Below are 17420 nucleotides of genomic sequence, written 5' to 3'. Positions count from 1 at the left end.
CTCGAAACACATGCACATAAATGTATTCGTATACACACAAACGCACTGAAAATCACATGGGAATGGGCACGCACACTCACACACACACTAACCCTGGACGCTTGTTTGCCCACTTGGAGGTATTAAAGGATCACAGTGGAGAGGTAATTATAATCACAGAGGAAAGAGTGGGGGACAAACACACACCAACACTACAGTACACTCTACACCGTCTCAGGCCTGGAGACAAAACAGTTTGAGAAGTCTACCATGAGGTCAAGTCTTTATGACATGTGGTGCACTTGTTATATTATGTAACATGAACAGCATCACACTTTGAGAGGTTTTTTCTCAAACTTCCATCTCTCTTAGAGGGCAACTAACCCTAACCCTAACTACATGCTCTTTACTCTGCCCAGATTGGCCCCTTTAAACACCAACCTTTACCTAACCTGAGCCTAACCGTATTTTTCGTCAGCACTTCCAGTCAAGGCAAGGCAAGTTTATTTATATAGCACTTTTCAACACAAGGCAATTCAAAGTGCTTTACAAAATAAAAGACATTAAGAAAATGGCAATTAAAATCAGTCATTAAAAAGAAAAGCTAATAAAATAAACATTAAAAAAAAAATACATGGATAAAAGTTACAGTGCAGTCTAAGATATGAATAGTTCAATTAAAAGCAGCGACAAAAAGAAAAGTCTTCAGCCTGGATTTAAAAGTAGTCAGAGTTGCAGCGGACCTGCAGGTTTCTGGGAGCTTGTTCCAGATATTTGGAGCATAATAACTGAACGCTGCTTCTCCATGTTTAGTTCTGACTCTGGGGACAGAAAGCTGACCAGTCCCTGAAGACCTGAGAGATCTGGATGGTTCATAATTTAGAAGGAGGTCAGAAATGTATTTTGGGCCTAAACCATTCAGTGCTTTATAAACCAGCAGCAGTATTTTGAAATCTATTATTTGACACACAGGAAGCCAGTGTAAAGACTTCAGAACAGGAGTGATGTGATCCACTTTCTTAGTGTTAGTGAGGACTCGAGCAGCGGCGTTCTGAATCAGCTGCAGCTTCCTAATAGATTTTTTTAGTGAGACCTGTGAAGACACCATTGCAGTAGTCGAGTCTACTGAAGATAAAAGCATGGACAAGTTTTTCCAAATCCTGCTGTGACATTAGTCTTTTAATCCTAGATATATTCTTTAGGTGATAGTAGGCTGATTTAGTAACTGTTTTAATGTGACTGTTGAAACTCAGGTCAGAGTCCATGACTACACCTAGATTTCTGGCTTTATCTGTTGGTTTGAACATTGCAGGCTGAAGCTCAGCGCTAACTTTTAAACGTTCTGCCTTGGCTCCAAAAACCATTACCTCCGTTTTATCTTTGTTTAATTGGAGAAAGTTCTGACACATCCAGTCATTGATTTGTTCAATGCGCATACTCAGTGTTTGAATTGGAGCATAGTCTCCTGGTGAAATTGTTACGTACATTTGTGTGTCATCCGCATAGCTATGGTAACTTATTTTGTTGTTCTTCATTATCTGAGCCAGTGGTAGCATGTAGATGTTAAAGAGAAGAGGCCCCAAGATGGAGCCTTGAGGTACCCCACATGTCATATTTGTCAACTCAGATGTGTATGTACCTATAGAAACAAAGTTGTTTCTGTCCTTTAAGTAGGATTCAAACCAATTTAGAACTGTTTCCGAAAGTCCCACCCAGTTTTCCAGTCGGTCTAGTAATATGTTGTGGTCAACAGTGTCAAACGCAGCACTGAGATCTAATAATACTAACACTGAAGTGCTGCCACTGTCTGTGTTTAAGTGGATGTCATTAAAGACCTTTACAAGAGCAGTCTCAGTGCTGTGGTTTGGACGAAAGCCTGACTGGAACACATCGAAACAGTTATTTAAATGCAAGAAATTACTCAACTGTTGAAAAACCACTTTTTCAATGATCTTACCTAGAAATGGCAGGTTTGATATGGGCCTGTAATTGTTCATTACTGAAGCATCTAGATTATTCTTTTTTAAGAGCGGTTTAATGACTGCAGTTTTCAGGGCCTGTGGAAAAATACCTGAGTGAAGAGATTTGTTTACTATATGAAGTAGATCTGAGGCCATACAAGGCAAAACATCTTTGAAAAATCCTGTTGGAATAATTTCAAGGCAGCAGGAGGAGGACTTCAGAAGTTGAATAATGTCCTCTAGGTTTTTATCATTAATCTGATGGAATTGTGTCATGGTGTTTGAATTGATTTTAAGTGGACACAGAGACAACACATTTGCTGTTCCTGATGCAGAGGCACTGACTGCTTGTCTGATTTTCTGAATGTTGTCAGTGAAGAAGGAGGCAAAATCATTGCACGCCCTGTTGGATAGAAATCCAGAGGCTACTGACACTGGGGGGTTAGTTAGTCTGTCGACGGTAGCAAACAGGGCACGTGCGTTGTTTTTGTTTTTGGTAATGATGTCAGAGAAGAACGATTGTCGTGCGTTTTTCAATTCAAAATTATAAAGGCCAAGTCTCTCTTTATAGATTTCAAAGTGAACCTGGAGAATTGTTTTTCACCACCTACGTTCAGCTTTTCGACATTCTCTTTTTTCTGTTCTCACGGTCATGGCCTTTCTCCATGGAGATATTTTCTTCCCAGTCACTTCCTTTACCAATGGCATCTATAACATTTTTTATTTTTGAATTAAAATGATCTACTAGCTCATTTAATGAGATGTTAATCAGGGGCAAGTGTGGAAGAAAAATTCTGAGTAAACATTTCCCTAGTATTTTCAGTTAAACATTGCTTTGTGGTTATCTCTTTTTGAACATTTGTGTGAACAGAAATAGAGCTCTCAAAGAAAACACAGGAATGGTCAGAGAGTGCAACATTAGAGATATTCAGACCCTTTGAGATAATTAAGTCCAGAGTGGGCCCCTTATTGTGCGTGGGCTCCGTCACATGCTGAGTCAGTCCATAGCTATCAAGAACACAAAACAGTTCTTTAGCCCCTCTGTCCTGGGGGTTGTCAACATGGATGTTAAAATCACCAACAATGGCTAGACGGTCAAAGTCAATACACACTATAGACAGCAGTTCAGTAAAGTCATCAAAAAAGCTTGCACAGTATTTGGGTGGTCTATAGATATTTAGGAACAGAGCTCGAGAGGAGCATTTCAGCTGAAGGGCCACATATTCAAAAGAAGCAAAGTTCCCATACAATGTCTTCCTGCATTGAAGGGAATCATTGAACAGAATAGCAACTCCACCCCCTTTCTTATGCATTCTTTCCTGACTCATAAAACTAAAGTTGGGAGGGGTTGATTCAATAAGAACAGCTGCACTGTTATTTTGTTCAATCCAAGTTTCTGTTAAAAACATAAAATCGAGATTGTGCTCAGTGATAAAATCATTGATTAAAAATGTTTTTCCTGCCAAAGACCTGACATTTAATAAAGCTAGTTTAAGTTCGTTAAACACACTATCAGTCAGGTTTTTTGTAACAAGCTGTGGCTGACATGGAATCACTGCTAAATTAGATCAACTCACACAAACGTTTGAGCGCTTCCTGTATCTAAGATCATTCACCGCTCTTAATCTATTACCTATCAACACAGATATCGGCAAAGCTACAGGCAGGCCGGGCCCCGGCATGTCCTGGAAAGAGTTGAGTGCCATTCGCCCAAGGCACCTCTTATCCCATCCACTCGTTTAAAACTTGGAAAAACAAGTCAATGAATCATTTACAAGACTTAAGTTTGAGGTGAGGTGTGTCAAGATATTCCTTTAGCGGCATCATGTGAGGATAAATAAGATGAGGAATTACACTCTCTAATGGGCGAGGGTGATGAAAAACAACATTTCACTGATATTTCGGAGCATACGATGCTTTTGCAGAAGTTGTTATGCAATTAGGACATGTGTGGGGTGGCTTCTGAGTCACTGCTCTGTTCAGACAAAATAACCGCCTTTCACATCGACACTTTTAGCAAAACATCACATTCACCAAAGAGCAGCTTAAGTGTGTATAATCCACCTTTAAAAGCTCTTGAAACACAGAAGCACCACCGCAGATTATAGACAAAACAGTTTTTTCCAGAAAAACATACACAAGAGATTAAAACACTTCCACTTTAAGTCCATCATAGCGCAACCAATGCATCAAAAACATTACCAGCCTCTGAATTAACCAGTCTCGGCAGACAAACCACTGCCTCTCTGGATAATTTAAAAAGCCAGATGAAGCAACTTCAGGGGATTAAACATGGAACCATTGGGGAGAGGAAGGGATGGAAAAGTGTGGTCGTAACTCAAGTTGCAAAACCCTTAAACCCATTAACTGCAGTGACATAATACAGTTCCACTTTGCCTAATATAATACTCTTACTGGCTAAATTACACACCGTTATACATCCCGATGCAGTGAAGGGGTCCATAGTGACATTATGAGGCAAACACTGAGTGTACAGTATACTTCACAGACGGTACGATGACAGCAAGGTCAATAAGCCGTTTATTTATTGACCAAGGTCGTTCCTAATTAAAGAAAGAGAAAGAAGGCTGTGAGATGGAGGAGTTGTTAAGCTCCACATCACTCCTGCTGCCCAGAAGCCATGCCAGCATCACTGACGGGAACAGGCCCACTGCACAGCATGCCATCGTCCACCATGAGTATTGATGCCCTCAGGGTCTCTGCGTACCTTCCCTGAACAGCCTCATTGGCCGTCTCAATTCCACCCTGCAAACTCCAGGTTGTTTGTTTGTTTTTCTAGATCGCTTGCTACTCGACCCACGTAGTGAAAGATTTAAATGTGATTTATATTCCATCTAATTAGAGGTTCTACAGCTGGAGCATGACACTGCAAAACTCACAGGCTTTGCAAATGGTAAATGGGGCTTTGTAGGCAATACATTCACAAGTCTTGCTTGCAAAACCAAAGTTCAGTAGGTGGTCCTCTAAATATTTAAATTGTACTTTATGGAGATGATTCTGAGGTGTTTGAAACAAGGATATAGTGAAACATCAAGGATTAAGGCTATATACCAAAAGGAAGGATAGAAAAGGAACAATGTGACTCCTGAAAAGTACAAAATAACCCCCAGACTTATAATTAAAGTCCAGGTTCACTTTCTGTAACATCTAAACTAACATGTGGACGATTCATTCCATTCCCACAGTGGTCCTTTAGACTTCATTAAGCCCTTTTATGGGTAACTTTTAAATTCGAACTGGCTTTGCACTGCTTGTTAAGGACTTTAAATCTTTTTGAACGTGCTAGATAGTATTAAAACTAGAAATGGTCAAAATCAGAGATGCATTACTAGCATATCCTCTCATTCCTTTCATACATTTGAATACCTGATCGAAAAACATGCAGACCCATTGTTTGAGCGGAAGCAGGACACAGTGCACCAAAAAGAATGTTATAATTCTCAAAGAGTTCTGCTAGCAGCTATCTATCATTCACTCGAACTACGAATTGTACAAGTCAGGTTCCAATAAGGACACTCCGTAGGTGTTCATAAAGTTTCATGTCAACGAACTTCTAAATTGTCCTTAGCAAGACCCAGAACATTGAAATATTTTACTGCAATGCTAACAGCAGAGACAGTATGTCATCTTCCATTCTTCCCATGACCAAAATGGCCTGGGTGAAAAGAAGAGTGCATTCACTGTTGCGTGAACCAACACACAAAGGATTGTAAACCAAAAAAAAGGGTTTTCTTATGACGGTAATAAAAATGAAGAACGGCTGCCGCTCAGACCCCCTCTATATCTAGCCATCATCCATCAGCCTTGAGATGAAGACTTTCAGGAGACGCAGCCTTGTCGGCCTGCCAGCTGTTGTCAACAACCCTCCCTATTCACTATTCTGTTTTTCTCTATTTGTCATCTCAACACTCTTTGTTTTCTTTGTGTTTTAAGTGAAGCTGTGTACTATACACATCGCACAGAACAGGGTTCCAAGTTAAAGAACATGCATGACTACAATGAGCGTTTTCGATCATATGTAAAATTATGCTGAAGTTTGTCAAATAACTGCCGACTAATCCCAGGTCAACACAGCCCACACTCATCAAGAGGTCATGACTGAACATGTGACTGAACGAGAGGATGAAAGGGATTTTTCAGGATGACACATTTTCACCTACGGCGGAAAATATAGAACTGACGAGTATTTTCCCTTTCTCTTCTTCAGAGTGTAGCTAATAGATTGAAACGTGCCTGGGAGGATGTGGAGAAGAGCCTGCGATGTGTGTTGGCGCAGCACACAGAAGGTTTTGAAAGGAGCAAACTAGATTTAGACAGGTTGAATTCGACACAGACACACACGATGGCGCATGCGCTCACACAGTCATTAGGCTTTCGACAAACATCATCTGGGTGGAATAATGACGAGTCTTCCGTGAGGTGCATTTGTTCCCTTCACATTACTGGATGGGAGAAGGTGGGGGTGGAGGTGGCAGAGGGGGGGGGGGGTGCTATTGATATGCCCCATGCAGTGCCAACACCTGACTAATTTCATGGAGCCATTGAAATGACTGCCTTCTTTTGGCTCGTCTGTGCTTCCTGCTGACTCCCCACTGAGCGCGCTCACAAAGGAACAGGTCAATGCAAATGAGCTACACAACGTTAAAGGGACAGTTGGCTCTTGATTAAGCCATCGGAGAGCGCCGCAAGTCTCAACCGAACACTACACATTGAGGTTGCAATGTTTTCACTGTTGCACTTCGTGATCCAAAAAAAGGTAAGGAATCCTGAAGAAGGAACCTGTTGATTGCTGATCACATGCAACACAGTATTAGTCATACATTACATTGCATTTAGCTGACGCTTTTATCCAAAGCGACTTACAAGAAGTACATTCGACCAGGAAGACACAACCTTGAAGAAAACAGAATCAGAAAGTACATCAGGTTTCATAGAGAAAAGACATTTCAAGTGCTACTCAACTGGCTTTAGATAAACCAGCCCTTTATTAGTATATAAGTGCTTTGTTAATAGTTCTATCGCTCGAAGTGGAGTCGCTTCGGACCGGACATGCTTGCCCGTGATGCTTCAAGATTAGCATTTCAAGTGCTACTCAACTGGCTATATTGGCTTCCGGTAACTGCTAGAATTCACTTCAAGACACTGGTGCTTGCGTACCATGCTGCGAATGGATCTGGCCCTTCCTACATCCAGGACATGGTTAAACCGTACACCCCAGCGCGTGCACTTCGCTCTGCATCAGCCAAACGACTCGCTGCGCCCTCGCTGCGAGGGGGACCCAAGTTCCCATCAGCAAAAACACGTGGGTTTGCTATCCTGGCTCCAAGATGGTGGAATGAGCTCCCATTGACATCAGGACAGCAGAAAGCCTGCACACCTTTCGGCGCTGACTGAAAACTCATCTCTTTCGACTCCACTTCGAGCGATAGAACTATTAACAAAGAACTGCTAACAAAGCACTTATATACTAATAAAGGACTGGCGTATCTATAGCCAGTTGAGTAGCACTTGAAATGCTTGGCTCTATGAAACCTGATGTACTTTATGATTCTGTTTTCTTCAAGGTTGTGTCTTCCTGGTCGAATGCACTTATTGTAAGTCGCTTTGGATAAAAGCGTCAGCTAAATGCAATGTAATGTAATGTATAGATAAGCCAGTCCTTTATTAGTATATAAGTGCTCTGTTAGCAGTTCTTTGTTAGTCATTCTATCGCTCATACCAAAGCAGGGCTGTTGTGCAGCATTGATTCTGGTTTCAGAGTGAAAACTAATGCGTCGATACGCCCAGTGATTCCATTTTTAAGTTATATATAAGTCACCTAAATACAGAAAGCTTTTAGAAGTCAAGAACCAAAAAGGATGGTTGAAAGAACACCCTTGAATACCCCTTGCTGATTTATTTATTATATAAATCATCATGAATGTGTTCATGATGTAATTTCACATTCAAGTGGACCTACTAGAGCGAAAATAAGATAATAAATCATCCACATGTGACGGAAGGCTGGTAGTTATTGCTTACAAAGTACAAATGCACATGCGCATTCTCCCGCACGCTGCTTCTCAAAATTCTCGCAGTATAATTCAAAGGTTAATTACAATTGAACCAATCAAACAGCAGCAAACAAGCACATTATGGATTATTACAGTTGTCTGAGAATTCAATTAAAAAGTAATTTATCCGAAAGACAGGTTGGACACAAGATATCAGGTGCATGAGAATTAAATGGCAAACAGCATAGACCAAATTACACTAACTAATTATTTGTTGAGTGTGACGCAAATACAAGTATGAGAAATATGCCTGTAATTCTGCTTCGTGTGATTTTACGCATCCAGTATGAAATAAAGAATATGCATGAAATTAATTTCGATAGGATGGTCAACATTACTTCCTGCGGCATTGAAAGCAATGATAATGTTCTCTGTATTTTTAGAGAGTGGACATGTGAGACGGAATTTAAAAAAAGACGAAGCAGCAGGAGGTGAAGCCCTGGATAGTTAATTTTAGTTGTATTCAAACCAATAACCTTCAGGAATGACATTTGATACTCCAGGTAGCATGCATATGTATTTCAGATAAAAACGAGCACCAAAGCCCCCTGCCGGTTAGTTTGCCAGACAGCAAAGTCGGTCCCTGAAGTTTTTTCTTTTGCAGTAGGTTCAAAATGAATTTCAGTCAATAGAAAAACATATCTGATTTTAAAAGATAGAAACTTGGGGCAGAATAACAAAACCAAGGTATTTAGATTTACCCCTGATCAATCAAAAATATACAAACTTCTTAATAGCTAAATAATGAAAGAGAATCCCCAATTTGAAGAAACCTTTCTTTGAGTTTGACTTATGCTCTTTCAAAACTTGACTCAATCAGCTCAGCGGTGCAGGCGTGTTTGAAGTCGTGTCACTACAGGACTTTTAAAACTGACTGATGGACATGCCGAACTGAGGAGGGGGGGGGGCTCCAGTCTATTGAATTCCCTCTCTTTGCTGGCATGAATGCATAAAATATTAAATATCCAATATTAGGATTAAGTATCATCACATCCTCCTTGCATTTGTCCATGTTTCAGTAAAACTGTGGAAGAGTTCGATCGGCAAATAACCTGAAACCTCATGAACTCCTCAAAATAGTTAGTGATGGTTTGTTGATGTGTTGGTTTGTTGGTGTGTCTGTTGGTCGGTCGGTCGGTCGGTCGGTTGATTTGTCTGTTGGTCGGTCGGTCGGTCGGTTTGATGGTCGGTCGGTCGGTCGGTCGGTCGGTTTGATTGTCGGTCGGTCGGTCGGTCGGTCGGTTTGATTGTCGGTCGGTCGGTCGGTCGGTCGGTTTGATGGTCGGTCGGTCGGTCGGTCGGTCGGTTTGATTGTCGGTCGGTCGGTCGGTCGGTCGGTTTGATGGTCGGTCGGTTTGTCGGTCGGTCGGTCGGTCGGTTTGTTTGAGTGCAGCTTTGACTAAAGAAGAAGCAGGCTTTTTCACTTATGGAATCGGCCTTGGCAGAGGTCTCCAGTGGTTTAAGTGCTGCTGCACAGAAGCAAACAAATACACATCCTTGTCTTTTTCTTCCTTGTACTTGGAACATAGTTATGAGGTCAGTTAAGAGATTTGATCTTGGCCCATAGAAAACAAGCGTCCTCTCTGCAAATCATTTTGTGTGGACACTTTAGGAATAAGGCTCTCAGTTACTCATCTCCTCCTCTTTCAGACAATGGAATACATCATCAGCGGAGTGCACAGAGTACAAAGACAGCTGGCTCCTCAGATTGATTTCAGCATCTCCTGTTTCTCTCCTGGATGGAAATAAATAATTCCTTTACTTTATATTCAATGCAGGTGAACCCCTCTCATATTGTGTCCAACTTCCTACAAACGACCCCTCTCATATAGACAGACAGAAGTGTGCACAAAGGCACAAAGTCAGGGACAATCGCTTTGACCAGGCACAGGCCAAGGGCTGTGTAAAAGGCGTAAGTTCATCCTGCTTAGCTAGGTCACCTTATGCCTGACCTACCCATTGGTGTGTGTGTGTGTGTGTGTGTGTGTGTGTGTGTGTGTGTGTGTGTGTGTGTGTGTGTGTGTGTGTGTGTGTGTGTGTGTGTGTGTGTGTGTGTGTGTGTGTGTGTGTTGTGTGTGTGTGTGTGTGTGTGTGTGTGTGTGTGTGTGTGTGTGTGTGTGTGTGTGTGTGTGTGTGTGTGTGTGTGTGTGTGTGTGTGTGTGTGTGTGTGTGTGTGTGTGTGTGTGTGTGTGTGAGATAAGAATATATCCACTGGCGAGGTTTAATGGAATGGGAAAACACCACTGGTGAGGGACGGTGATTTCCACATGCTGCCAACGTTATGGGTTCAAATCTTTAATTGATTTGTTTTTTACTTTCTCTTATGTTGGCAATAAAATATCCCTAAAAATAAAAAATATTCTATGCAACTTACATAATTGTCAGTTTATTGAAAACAGCTGCTAATAAGTTAAGAGTACAGCAATTGTTTTGCAAGCAAATAAGCAATATATATGTATATATATACACATATGCTCTGTAGATGCAACACCCCGTTTTTTACACTCTCTAACACTCAAATATATATTCTACTAGCAAAACAAACCACAATGGAGCAGCTGCCAGATCGGTGTCTTGCTCAAATGCATCCTGACCCAAGTTAATTTGCATCCTCCGGCTTTGACGTGGCCACTCAACCTTTTTTAAATCTTCATAATCTTCAAATGATTTCCGCCTAAATTAATGCCTCATGCAATACCGTAAGCCGATATAAAAAGGTGGTCTTGCCTCTATCTTGCATCTTTATGTAAAGGAATGAGTTCATTCATTTCCCTATCTGCTTCACTGAAAGAGGTGACAGCGGCAAAATAGCTTTTCCCGGCACAATGGCTCCATTTAGGAAACATTTCCATGGCATTTACAGAACGCTTTCAAAGCACCTGCTGTTAAATTCAAATAACATTTGCCGTCTATATCATGCATCCATGAGGGCATGTACATTCCATTGTGACCAGTTTGAATTGCTCCGCGGGGGGGGCGAGATATGAATTTGAAAAGGCATTTCCTGGATTGACACATTCAGCATGTTGGCCTGCGACCACTTTTACGAAGAACACACTCGTGCGTGCATACATGAACACACAGACATACTATGCTGTGTGTTCAGAGCATCATTAAAACATCACACTGATTGTATTGTGTTTGCTGAAAATGTTGGTACTCTCTAAAGCAGGGGTGGGGAACCTCCGGCCCGCGAGACCATTTGGTATGGCCCTCAAGGTAATTTATAAACACACGCAAAAAAGAAAAAAATTAAAGAAATCTAGACCGCAAACAAATTAAACAAAGCGAGTGCCTGTTTTTCCTGGCCAAGGTCAGGGTCCTTGAACACAATACGAGCCTAACGTGTCATCACGTGGTACATGTCTCGTCTGACAGGGGTGCAGTTCGGACGGAGAGCACCAGAACGTCGCTCCGGCACTTGCAAGCAGTACCCATAAGGAGCCTTAAACATGCCGCAGTTTCTGCGTGGCTGTGTCTTTAGCTGAAAGCCCAGTGGCGATCTGCTCATCTGTCATACTGATCATACGGTCAATAACTTTGTTATCATTAGCATCTGGTTAGCTAGCTATGCTAACGAATATAAGAAGCTTTTTCTAAAACCAGTGAGGTAAAGGCACATCTTTATATGATCATTATAGTTATAAAAAAACAAGAGAATAAAGTAAACAGGTATAAAATATATTATATGACAGTAAAAAAAAGTTGTTATTAATAAACAAGAATACAGTTTGAAAGGAGAGTGATATTTAAAATATCCATAAAGAAAAAGAAAATCTGCTTACAGTTCTGTTTCAAATGTGTTGAGAGATGTATCCATAGATCTCCTAATGTTGCTCTCAAAGTGCACCAGATTGATGCTTTTAACCCCCCCCCCCCATTTAAATCACGTCCACATGGATAGGAAACTAAATACATTTGTCCAATATATTTCTGTTTTGGTGGTCATGCCACAACCGTGCACGTGCATGCATATGCGAGTCATGGTAAAATATATGGATTAAGAGGTTGCTTTTTCTTTGCACAGCATGAAAGAAAGGCCAAATGAATGGGCTGTGATTTTAGTATTTTTAAGCAGAGGTCAATAATTTGTACGGCCCTCGAAGGATGTTGTAAAAATTGAAATGGCCCTTGAGAGGAAAAAGGTTCCCCACCCCTGCTCTAAAGTAAAGTAAATATATATGCTATACAACTTCTTGTATATACAATGTATGGCAAATAGTTGGATCTTAGTTTAGATTCTGTTAAAATCCTGCGCTTTCATATCACAGTGTCAGAATAATCTAACATCTCATGTGTGTGTTTGGGTAACAGCTTGAAGGGCACCGCTGATTTATACGCAGAGAGTTCAATCAAACTGGTCCCAAAAACACACGAGGTGATAACATGGAAACAGAACTGACAATAAACTGACATTGTTTAAAATTGAACAAATTAGATGTTTCGTAATTCAACAAAAGAAAAGGGCGAATGATAATAAGAAGCTAATATTCCATGTTTGAAATGTTCGGACTCACAAAGAGGATATTTAGCTTGCCCATAATGGAGTACTACATCACTGATTCTCCTTTTGGTGCATAATGTCTACATGTACAAAAGAAAATGCGAGCTGTTAAGCACAAGTCTTGGAAAATGTGTAATTCCTGAGATAAATGTAACCCAGGAGTTCCCTGGGTAATTGTATTCAGGGAATTACTCATGGTTCACACACGCAGAGACACAGAACTCGATACATAACCAAACAAATCTAATTTCATCTGCCGTCTTGACTGCGCACGAGCAATAACTGTTGATGTTCATAATGCATGCACGGAATCGCTCCAATTTGCACACGACACGGGCACCGGCTTCCGACCCAAATAACCAGCACACTCACATCATCAGCCTGTGCCTTCATCAGTAATTGTTTCCACATATCTTTCGTTCATGACAGTCTTCTTGGAGAAATTGTCTTCTGCAACCATGAAGCCACAAAATGGAGCCTTAAAGAATAGCTTGCAAAGTCGTGCTCCGACATCAAGTTTAGCGAGAGTTGCCGCACGAAATACTCCGTCATCCGTCTACGGGAGGTCAAATATTTCACTGGCTACATTAAATACGTAAGTGGGGAGCACCTGAACCCTGGAGACACTTTGTAAATACGAATTAATGAATATGAAGTCCTGACTTTACAGGGTGACGCACCATCAAACCATTGACTAGCCGGTAATGAATTGCTACATTTTAAAAAGGGCCACAAAGGAATCATCAGCTCTGTGCTCCCAATCAGGGATACATTTCTTAGGTGATTTACAGAGTGCAGTTTGGGATGCCAAAGCACTTGTCAAGCCAGTATTATGTATGTGATCTTGAAAGGAAAGCAAGCTTCAAAGTCCTAAAATTGGGACAGATCACACATTTAATATTGATGCTCTAAAACAGGGGTGTCAAACTCAATTTAATCGCGTGCCATATTAGTATTATGGTTGCACTCAAAGGGCCAGTGGTAACTACATAAATATATATATAAAATAATGTATTATATGACATTATTGCCTCTGAATTGGATTATTATCGGATAGGGTAATAACTTAGTAATTAACTACGTCTGACAGCAGAAGTCCAGGGTAAATAATTGCAAGTTTCTTCAGTGCGCATGTCACAAAACGAGATGCATTGTGGGACATGTAGTTTATGGGCAACCTGCTTCTGTAAAGTGGCATGTAACCGTATAATAAACGTATTATATTCTTTGCAAGCTCTTGCGGGCCACATCAAATGAAGTCGCGGGCCGGATTTGGCCCCCGGGCCTTGAGTTTGACACCCCTGCTCTAAAAGCTTGGTAAGGATTCCACTACCCAATACAACAAAACTATTTACCACTAACAGTGACAAAGCAATAACTCTTCAAAGTGCGCAGGTTTCTGTCTTTTACATCAACCCGTCTACCCACTGACACATGGGTGATTCACGCAGTGAGAAAACTACGAGCGCATGCAACATATTTCCAAGGACTGTGTCCAAAGCCAAAACGGCAAGCTCAGCAAAACCACTGCCTGGAACAATAGCAGTAATAAAACTCAGAGTATATCGTTTGATCACTGACCCAGAATAAGTTATACATGTCTTCAGAAACAGCATCACCTATTAAACATCAGCTTTTACGTCCAGCATGGATGTCGGGCTCAGTCCTCACAGTGAGGCTGTTCACATACACCTCAGTGGAAGTCTTTCGTGCAGCTTTCTTGATGTCATGTTATCCTACCCAGAAGGCAGTCTGGCACACATACACTCACAATGCGTAACATATCCTTGAGACTTTAGCTGTCACCCTGACACCCTGGTACTAATGGGAAAGTATGTTCAAACAGATGTTCCAGATAGCATTACAGGGAGTGAAAAAGGCAGCACACACTTTGCTAATCTCACCGTCTGCAAAGGAGGTGAAAAGAGAATAACAATTAGAACTGCAGATGTGATGTGTTTCTGACACGTTCTGGAAGTTAAGACGGGGAGCGTTGGAAAGCTTTTAGATGGGAGAGTACATTTTCTGACACAATATTCAAAGACAACTCCAAGGTGGGGTCTGAGATATAGTTCTGATTGCACCGGAGTCTATTAAAAATAATTGCAAAATATGAAAGAGTGCAGGCTATTGCTCAGGGATGATTTGGTGCGTGTCTAATTTGTGCAGAAGTTCAAATAAACAATTAAACTGTTTGAAAGTACCGTATAATGGTTGCAAAGAAACCACATGTAGCCCATCATGTTACACTTTAGTAGACTTCTGGGACCCTTATCACATTATATTCTTTTGTTGTACTTCTGTCAAGCATCTAAAATTACCACTTTGCTCATGGCTAACCTTGAGGGAACGGAAATGTGCTGAGAAAGTTCCCCATGAAAAGCACAAAAGGACGCTCGGTGAAGAAGAGCCCAAGGGCATGGATTGCGTAATTCCACCGTGATGTAAACCTGAACACAGATGAGAAAAGCAAAGTCATCTGGCTTTCAGGTGTGCTTTTAGAGTCCGCATTATCCCAAATTGTAATATCCACCAAAACTGGCTTTTACATTTTTTTTTTTCAGAACACAACATGTTGTTTGTGGACATGACACACAGCTGCATTTCTTTCTCAACCATGCTCATGCCTTTCAGAGGTATTATTCAACAATCTAAAGCATCTTAATCGGTGCATATTTCTTACTGCAGAAGTCATCATCTAATCACATCTTACTCAAGACAAATGTGTGGTAGTCAAGACAACCTGATCGCACAGTGCGATTTGTCATAATATCCCATCGGGAATAGGCAGTCATTTGCAGAGTTACAGTGACATCCAGATGAATGCTATTTAATATAATGAACTGCCTGTTGTACATGAACACTTTCTCAATGAGCCACATTTCATTTTCTTATTCCTTACATGTCCTTGAATAAGAAAATCAGATTCAAAACATGTTGGATACTTTTAAGGCTAAAGAGAAAAATATGTATATCCTTCAAAATACATGAAAAATCCAACAATGTTATACATCGTTCAACATCTTACGTCAAGAATATGTTTGTATATGAACACTATTTAAATGAATCACTGCACTGTGTAGCTCCTCAAATAAGTGAGAGTAAAGCAACGTATTTAATATCATTTTGGTTTTGCTGAAATTGCAATTATATCCAAGTTCCTTTGACTTGATTGTGATTTATTAACTACTGATTTTACAGGCTCTTTGCAGATTTTATAAAAGGGTTGTGCTGGAGCAAAAACAGTCACATTACTCATGAGTAAAAGTGTGCCATGTTCTGTTGCATGATGGTACAAAAATAAATATTACATTTGTGCAATGAAAAACAAATGTATTATTTGTATGGGTCAGAAGATGGACTTTTTATTAAAGCTTTTGGCGCTTCAGTTCTTGAAAGTGTGATAAACACTCCTCATTATCACTGCAGTTGCAATGTTCACATAGTAAGCCACTAACCTTCACATTATCTAGAGAAATAGCAACAATTTGTGAAAATGTTTTTTCTGCACCTCCATCACGCCCGATGTTAATCCAATCAGTGTATAAAGGCAAGTGTGAATAATGCATCCTGTCAACCAACCAGTAAGAGACCAGTTGCTTGAGCCCAATCACAGAGCTACCTGCAATCTGTAGCCATGCACAGATGAAGTGGACATTGTTGCCGACAGCATGGAGCCAAGGACGTGTAGCGACAGGAGGGCAATATTTCCAGACAGCTATTGTTCACACTCACATGGAGGGGCCAACACAGGTATGGGATGGTGACGCCTGCCTGTGCTAACCGGCACGGCCTTGGAGGGCCCTCTGAGTGGGAAGGTGCTCGTGTGCCAAGAGCCAAGAGCTTTGTCCGCTCTGTCGAGTGAGGACCGAGCCCTAAACACAACAAAATCACACCGGTGAGCTTTTCAAATCCCTGGCAGCTCAAGGCCTCTCTAGAAATCAGAGCTGCAACAGCCAGGGTTTCGTCTGGTAAAAGCGATGTGTCTCTGTCGACAGCTGATAGGCAGTATTTTTGGAATGGATAACTAGAGCAATTAAACACATTTTCCCAAATGAAAATTAATAGTGTTTTTTGTTTTTTTAAAGGACCATGTAAAGTCATTATAGTCAACCTTCACAGTCAGCTGTGTGTGCTAACATATGAAACTTTTCACAATTTGATGCTTAATACTGTGTCCTCTTTATGCGACAACTTAAGGACAACTTTAAACATTATGGAGCCTGAAAAAAACAAGAATGACCCTAAAATGCAGAGTTTAATTCTCCACAGCACCCCTAGTATTCATAGCAGCAGCCTTTAGCTGTGTGCTAACTAGTCACTGTTAGGATATGCAAGTTACTTAGCATCTTATATCAAACTGATTTACATGTATGCTTACACATGACATCATGGAAACACTTACTTACGAGCAGAAGAAGGTTTGAGAAAGCAGTCCTCTGCAGCATCGTTTCCTGTTGGTTAGCACTGCTAGCTTCCCCCAGCTAAGTCTCAACGGTCCCCACAGGAAAGATGCGTCTTGATTTATTTGGCTAGCAGGTTTCTTGTGTGTTTACTTCCTCCCTGCCAGCTCTAGAAACGTACCTAAAGCCTGTTGCTGCTGCATTGACCTGCTCCTTTAATTCCCAGTCACACAAAGTTGTCAGTTGGGAATTTTACTTTGAACATTTACACTTCCTGTGTTAGTGTCATCACTTCCTGTAAATACAGAAGTCCTTGCAAACATTAGAACAAAATGGAACCACCAGTCAGCCTCTGTTTTAATAGAAGTTGTTTAGCCTCTAACATGGTATCATGGGCCACCATGGAAGAAATAAGTCACTTTTTAATAACGTAGGCAGGGTAAAGACCTGCATATCTATTCCTATTATATGTCCTCAAGGTTATTGCATATTCTTGCAG

At 41.0% G+C, this 17420-nt stretch overlaps 1 protein-coding gene across 4 annotated transcripts in view; it reads right to left on the bottom strand.

The window, feature by feature from the left end:
• Positions 1 to 17420, bottom strand: part of slitrk6 (SLIT and NTRK-like family, member 6) — a 114761-nt gene that overhangs the window by 88492 nt on the left and 8849 nt on the right. Inside the window, exons 1-2 of one of the 4 annotated variants that reach the window (XM_071205461.1) lie at positions 16924 to 17171; positions 16254 to 16393 (exon numbers count right to left, since the gene is read on the bottom strand). The exons of 1 other annotated variant lie outside the window; for it this stretch is intronic. In XM_071205461.1, the coding sequence (XP_071061562.1) occupies positions 16254 to 16393; positions 16924 to 16966 (183 nt within the window). In that variant the 5' untranslated portion in view covers positions 16967 to 17171. Of the gene's footprint in view, positions 1 to 16253; positions 16394 to 16923; positions 17172 to 17420 lie in introns of those variants that run through there. 2 more of the 4 variants (XM_071205463.1, XR_004553579.2) reach the window with 2 other exon arrangements.

This window comes from Pseudochaenichthys georgianus, chromosome 2 (assembly GCF_902827115.2).
Source record: "Pseudochaenichthys georgianus chromosome 2, fPseGeo1.2, whole genome shotgun sequence".
In the NCBI taxonomy this organism is placed as follows: domain Eukaryota; kingdom Metazoa; phylum Chordata; class Actinopteri; order Perciformes; family Channichthyidae; genus Pseudochaenichthys; species Pseudochaenichthys georgianus.
The sequence above is the reverse complement of the archived record's forward strand: the minus strand, read 5'-3'. Positions and strand labels throughout refer to the sequence as shown.